General features: G+C 39.7%; 1 protein-coding gene across 1 annotated transcript; it reads right to left on the reverse strand.

Annotated features, from left to right (window-relative positions):
- Nucleotides 1-505: 505 nt before the first annotated feature.
- LOC146978469 (ras-related GTP-binding protein C-like) lies at nt 506-7358 on the reverse strand. The gene is made up of 7 exons (XM_085791181.1): nt 6816-7358; nt 5886-6089; nt 5581-5780; nt 4137-4251; nt 3909-4051; nt 3664-3812; nt 506-1783 (listed from the first exon to the last, which is right to left on the reverse strand). Exons 1-7 carry the CDS (start codon nt 6996-6998, stop codon nt 1623-1625), a joined length of 1155 nt encoding a protein of 384 aa, XP_085647307.1. The 5' UTR covers nt 6999-7358; the 3' UTR covers nt 506-1622.
- Between the last annotated feature and the right edge of the window lie 29 nt (nt 7359-7387).

The following is a 7387-nucleotide window of genomic DNA, read 5'->3' on the forward strand; positions in this document are numbered from 1 at the left end:
ATCTCTTGATGGTCCGCTGTGTGATCTGATGAAAAAATTAACTTTCATTCCCAGTGTGAAATATGACATGATGAAACTTCACATACTAATATGTGGATGTGCTGCCCCCTGCTGCTCTAACACAATACCTACACTACAGTATGGTTCAGTTCAAGGTGCATGGGTAAAAAAAAGGTTTGATTAAAAAGAAATAATAACAACAACAATAATTATAATGAATGTAATTACAATAAATTACCTCACATTGAATAAATTCCCTTCAGTATGATTTGAGATCAGTGATGTCGACCTTTGCATTTTTGCTACTGTTCTGTTCGATTGTTTTCTGTTATCTGTGCTGAAACTTTTCCTGTTTTTACATATGTTTTGTTCTTTTATCTGTAAGGCGACCTTGGGTGCTTTGAAAGGCGCCAACAAATAAAAATGTATTATTATTATTAGGCCTATTATTATTATCATTATTATTATTATTATTATTATTATTATTATTATTATTATTATTATTACCTTTTCCCTTCTTCAAGTTAACATTTTTCCTAAATTGTTCCCCACAGATGTTCCTGAGATGTTGTATTCATGACCACTTTATAATCAGAGGCAAAGTTAAGCTTGATCAACAAAATATAAAACATATTTTATTAAAGAATTAATCACAGTAATAAAAAATAAATCTTTATGGTCCCACCCAAAAAGAAAAAAGAAAAAGCAAAACAATGTGTGTAGTAAAAATGTGTTTGATTTGTTCATCAAGTGACGGAGTCAGCCGTCAGCAGGCACGGCAGGTTGTCCCGAGAGAAAAAAAAAAAAGAAAAAAAAGCATCATCAGTTATTTCCAGACTCCATTAAGAGCACAGTGTTGTCGACCTCTGTGTTAATCAGCCGACGCTCTAATGGTGTAACTGGCACAGTCCTGGTCTGAGGAGATCCTGAGCAGAGCACCGGCCGCATGAATCACCGTCAACAGAAAACAAGCCTGATCTCGACAGGGTTTGTTTTTCATACCGGGGGGGGGGGGGGGGGGGGCGGGGGCGGGGGGGATTAAAGCCACTTTAAGCCACTCAATAATTCAACGCAGAACCAGCAGGAACATGAAAGAAGTGCGTACCGTTTTAGAGCGTGAACACTTTGCCACATCTGCTCAAGTCAATGGAGCGTTTACACCGAGCTCAGTTTGACAGCTTTCGCTTAACAAACTGAACCAGAAGTACCTTCAGGAAAAGTAGTTTCGTAGCGCAGAGTGTGACGGGATTCACTGGCACAAGGAGGTAAACATCACTGACAGGATTCATTACCAAGTAACACCAAGATCTGTTTTACATATAGGCTTCATGTATTTATATACCGTCTGTCATCGGTAATACTGGACATGTGCGGTATTGGATTCATCGTCTCCTGTGAAACCAGAGCAGGAGAACCAGGTGGATCAGATTTAGTCCCGCAGCTTGTTGAGTTTGCCAGCTGCTTCTCTCCAACACATTCACATTCAATCGTGCACACGGCGAGGCAGCATGTGCGGAACGAGAGGCCCGTCGTCTGCCTTCACATTATTATCATCTCCGCCTCACTGCACTTCAGGTAAACTGAAGATTTTACACACGTCACTCGTCTGCTCCGTGTGTCCTTCAAATGGCGTTTCCATTCAGCGGGGCAAACGTTAACCCACTCAGGTCGCGGCTGGACGAGCTCGCCGCCGGTCTCCACACGGCGCCCTCCGCCGAGGTGCCGATTTCAAACACTTCGTGGATGGCTTTTCGGAAACAATGAAAGTTGTACTCTATCAAACCTGCAAAGAGATCACATAAGTCGTTTAAAGTAGGGCTGAAAAGTCTAATTACAAATGTGTACAAATGTCAGCTTGCTGTTTTTTGAAAAGAGAAAACATTTATCGTATCCTACAGTTTTTATCCAATGAGGAGAGAGAACGGCATGCAGGGCTGTGTGTGCAGCCAAGGGACGCCGTGAATGTGGCGACGTAGGGACGAGGACTGTTATGGTGCGTTCAAGGAAACTCGTATTTTTCCGACCGTGAAGTGGTACCAGTTCGATCTGGTACGAGTTCACCGGTCGGAAGTTACGAGTGGCCGTTATAGTGACTTTCACCGGTAAAACAGGTCGGAAAAACACGAGTGGGTTGCCTGAAACGCTACAAAGTCGTAAGTTGTGACTTGAAGCTGTAATTTACGATTTCAAAAGCCTGCCTGGAACGCAGCATTAGCGAAAACGACCGGACCACTTACTTCTGCTTTAATATGAGCTTTTGCAATGAAAAAATACAGAATCCTAGCCTAGAAATCTAGACGCACTCTAGCGGCAGCAAATATAGGAACTTTTTGAGTCTCGAACACTGTTTGTGTTCACCAATCACAGCGCTCTATCTGTTTAGAGAGTCGTTGGGCGGGCTTAACGCGATGACGACATACTTGCGACGGTGAAAAACATGACAAGATGGCTTTGGCAAAGGAATCGTTTGAATCGACGTTGGCATCAACTTTGAAAGAATTAAACTTGTAATTGTCTTTAAAAGTTGAGCAAGAAACTGCACTGAAGTCATTCATTTCAAAGAAAGATGTATTTGGTGTTTTGCCGACGGGATATGGGAAAAGTTTAATCTACGTCATCCTGCTCTTTGCTCTGATTGGTCGTAGCGCTACGCTATTGCGTGCAGAGGCAGTTTGAAAGACAGCCTTCATCCCGCCCCCTGGATTGAGCCGAGGTCTACCGGTCGTTGCCAGACTATACATGTTAATGATATAGTCTGGCTTGTCAGGCTAACAGAATCCAAATTCTGAGCACAATGAACACACACACTAAAACACTAACGTTATCTGGTAACAGTTTTACATTTTTGTCAGATTTATACTTTCATTCTTGATAGTTTCTAGTTAACACATTAAATCCTGTTTGTCACAAAGATACAAAAACCCAAGTGTGAAAACAACACGTCGTTGCTTTGAGGAGGTTCAGGAGGTTATGGGCTGTTTCCTAACTTCCTGAGCTTCACACTGACAACGTGACTTGAGGAAGTTAATTTAACACTTTCTGTATTCTTGTTGTGTAGTGATTCAATGTAGGAGCGGGTAACATATGTTAAGTGTTTGTCTTGGATGTTTGTTTTTTTGTTTGTTTGTTTTTTTTTTTCTTGTATTGAGTATGTGTTTTATGTATTAATGTATTTTATGTGTTAATGGTTTGTATTTGTCATTTATTATGATGAAAAGACCCCAGGAAGAATAGCTGCTGCGTGGCAAAAGCTAATGGGGATCTAAATAAACTAAACTAAACTGTATGTGTGCAGATGCAAAGAAGGGGACACAACTATTTCCCACAATGTTGAACAAATATATCTATACATATTTTAAAATGTTCTCTTTGTTGTTGTATTTCAGTCGCTAACAATCAAAAATGTGGTGATCCTTTTACCGTTTTATTACATTACATGTTTTTCTCCTTTTTTGTCCACCTCCACTGTCAATCAAATCACTACTTTAGTGAATTAGTGCTTTGATTATTTATTGGACTGTTTAGCGGGTGTTTTTAAGTGTCTAAAACACTTTTTTTTTTTCATTTTAAAACTTCAAACTATCCCTTTAAAGCTACATTTTGAACACCTTGTTTAATCAAACTACAGAGATTGGCCATTTCTAAAAGCTAAAAACTACCCACCTTTCCTCTCAAAGCTCTCCTCCCTGAGGATGCAGACGAGAGCGAGGAACTTTGTGACTTCTTTCAAATAAAGCACCGTGGTGTTGTTGAGCTTGATGATAGCCAAAGACTCCTTGTCGTAGGCAGAGCCGCTGCCACCCTCCATTTGTCTGCCAAGAGTAACAATCAGCTTTTAACTCTGAGTTGAAAAGAAAAAGAAGAGGATATGATCTTTGCCAGCACGTGTACAGTACACCGGCTCTCACCCGTAAATGCCAGAGAAGTCAATGACAACGTCGATCATGTCACAGCAGAGCTCGTAGGACTGCATGTCCACGGGGGAGCTGTCTGTGGCCACGTAAATCTTGCTAACGACATCGAACAGGAAGGCTTTCTCAATCCCAGAGTGCTGGAGAAACAAAAATGATGGGTCACAAGAGAAAGTGCGTTTTGACTCAAGTTAAACAAAGGAACAGAAAATAAAAACAACCTACGGATATGAAAATGTTCAAAAGGTTCTCCAGAGTTGGCAACTGAGGAATGAGCTTCTGGACGACTTTGCTGAAGGCCTCGAATATGGAGTGGTCGTAGATACTGGTCAGGTAGAGGCTGAGGAGGGAGAGTGAGACACTACAAAGTTACAGTGGCAGCAAACCAGTTGGAGTAAAAACTGGAAAATATGAATGTCATCACCACATCTGAACACTGTAAGTTTTCACAATGATGGAACAACACTATTGCTGCCACAATAAACTCATTACTACATTTTAAATGTCTGATATGACTGACAAACTTCCGGCTAAAAACCCTTAAGTGCAATTCCTCAATATTTTCTTAAGAACAGTCATTTCTTACATTACATTATTTATTATAACTATATATATAGTTTGCGTCTTTTCAGGGCAGGAGCGAAATTAGGTGGACGAAATTAATGTACGAAAAAAATTACTACTTGGGAAAATGAATAATATGGGAATAACACTGTGGAAAATAAGACAAGAGGGTGGGCCAAAGTGGCTGAAGCTGCGTCAGCGGTGGGAGGTACCCTGACGGACAAAAAACTACAAACATACAAATTATAAACTTACAAATTATATTTACTTAAACTATAATCTACTTGTCTAAAATTTGTTGAAAAAGGTGATATCAGGCTTACCTATTCACCATAGGAATTTTAAGACAGGTCAAGGTTGTCTTAAAGTTAAGAAAGAAGTAAAGAACAAATTTGAGAACTTTGAGTTTTTTCTTAAGAAGAAAGTTGAGAATATGACTTCTTATCTTTTTTCTTCTTAAGACTGAAGTTGAGAAAAAAAAAAGACACTTAAGAAGATTTTTTTTCTTAAGAAGGTTTTGTGAATCTGGCTCCTTTTACCTGTCAATCTCAGATTTCTATTGTTGCCGATTAAGATTATCCGAAGCTCCTGATTTAGAAACACTGACAAGTGTGCAGGTTATTTTATAAACTAAATGGACTTCTTATTATGGTGATGTCAACACTAATGAAGCTGAGGCTGTGACGTCAAACATGCTTCCTGCGTGATGCCTGTGATGCTTTTATACTGAAAGAACTGTAAAGGGAAGCAGTAGGAAAAAGTGACTCGAACTGTTTCTAAACACTGCTGATTTACTGTTGTTTACATTTCACATAATTTGAAGTCACTGACAAAAAAACAACTGAATTAAAGGGACAAAAAAGGCTGAAATCGCAATATCCTAATTTGGAAGTGGGATAGTCTTCTCTACGGTGGTTCTGAACAACACAGAGAAATTAATATACTGCAGTTTGTTGGCTCATTTGTGTGGTTACCAGTTCTTTGTCTAAAAAAACAGACGTTCGTCCTATTAGGTAGGGGATCTGCAGCCACAACCTGCTTTAAAACGCTCAGAAACTGCAAGAACCTGAAGTATCTCACCTGTTCAGACATGTCCGACACTCACCTGAGATGAACTCTCTCCAGGTTGGCATCTGCCAGATCATCGTTGGCCCTCTGATGAATATCTCGCTGCGTTTCTATTTTGTGGTCGTCCGACAGGCCGTCCACTTTATGGATGAAAACCTCGAAGTTGATGTTCGGATTCACTTTGTAGGCTCTGGACACAGTGAGATTCAACCGCCCGAGAGCTTCCACGTAGTCGTCCTAATAACAGCAGAGACAGATTCAGGCACAGGAAAGAGGTGACATGTTAATTCATCTCACACGGGAAGCATTTAAAAGCTAAACTATAAGCTTTATTTATCCTACCTGAGCGTCAATGACAAAGATTAAAGCGCCGGCTCCCTTGAAGATCATCTCGCTGTCAAACGTGGGGTCGAAAAAGTCCACCTGTCCGGGGAAGTCCCAGATCTGGAAGTTGACAAAGGAGCTGCTGGAGATGTCGTCCTTGTAGATTTTGTTGGTGCTCTCGAGGAACAAAGTCTCGTTTGGTGACATTTTGTGGAATACAACCTGAGAAAAGGTGCACAGCACAATACAGTGTCAGAAAACATGTTTAATTTTAACAAAACAATAATACACAACTTGACAGGTAAAGTAACAATAATTACACGGTGACTGAAACATGATGAGTCTGTCTGGTGGTTATAATTGCATATAACACACTTACTGACCACTTCATCTTTTCACACAGTTTTTATTTTCAGTTCTTTCTTCTTTCACTTTCAGGGGGAAAAAAACTACCGGTATGTGTAAAACGAGTTGGAAAAGTCTAAATAGGACAATTGAAATGCACTTTATTCTGGTGCAGTGTTTTATTTAGTTTTAACTACTGCGTTTTTTTTGTTTTTTGTTGTTGTATTTATTACCTAGTATATTTCTGCTTTTCCTATGCAGAGTTTATTTTTGGGTTTTTTCACGTTATAACTTTGCCTACTTGATGTTTTATTTGTAGTGGACTAAATATCATGAAGGTATGGCCTATGGACTAACTATTTGAACCCTGCTATGGGTGACTGTGAAACCATTGGCGTCTTAGTCTACATGTAAATGTGTTTTTATTTTATTTATTGTGGACCTATTATGGCTTTTATATCATCTCTGTACTTACTCTTACTTTTTATGGACCACTTTTGGATGGACCCCTTTTGAGTCCCGAATAATAAAGGCTATTATTATGATTATGATTATTATTGTTATTTAGTTATAAAATAGTATATTGTTAAACATAATTATTACCTTCTGGATGGACGACTTTCCGCTCCGCCTCAGCCCCATCAGCAGTATCCTCGGTTTATCAGCCGGTGTGTTGTTTTCCTCCATGTCCGCCTCCTCCTCCACCCCATAACCAAAACTTTTAGGAAACGACCCCACGACTCCGTAACTCCCCGCTAACGCTGGCTCCTCACCGTTAATCGACATCCTGTACTTTATAAAAAATAAAAAATAAAAAGAAGAAGTAAGGAAGAAAAAAAATCCGTCTTTGTTGTGCACTCCTCTAGGCGTGTTTTCAACTTTTAAACAATCCACTTCCGAGCAAGATTGTTGTTGTTGTTTTCGCAATGATTTAGCATGGCAGGCTAGTAGACGAGTAGCTGGAGCGTGGAGTTTCTCTGTTAAAACACGGCGACAAACACCAAACTTAACTATATTTGGGTTTGAAATAAACGTTTAAAGACCTTACAATTAATATATAATATTGACAAATATCGATTCGATCAAGAAAGGAGAAAGCGACTCCAAGAAGTACACTTTGTTAGACATTTCCACCCACTTCTGTGTTGCCAGGTTTGATTAAAAAGGACCCGAAG

This window comes from Trachurus japonicus, chromosome 11 (assembly GCF_045865225.1).
Source record: "Trachurus japonicus isolate A0001 chromosome 11, Traja_1.0".
Lineage (NCBI taxonomy): Eukaryota > Metazoa > Chordata > Actinopteri > Carangiformes > Carangidae > Trachurus > Trachurus japonicus.

Coding starts and splice junctions, on each gene's coding strand:
- LOC146978469 (XM_085791181.1), bottom strand. CDS start 6,998: ATGTCGATTAACGGTGAGGAGCCAGCGTTAGCGGGGAGTTACGGAGTC. Junction 4,252..5,580: donor CTGGAGAGAGTTCATCTCAG/GTGAGTGTCGGA, acceptor CTCCCTCCTCAG/CCTCTACCTGACCAGTATCT. Junction 3,813..3,908: donor GACTTCTCTGGCATTTACGG/GTGAGAGCCGGT, acceptor TACTCTTGGCAG/ACAAATGGAGGGTGGCAGCG.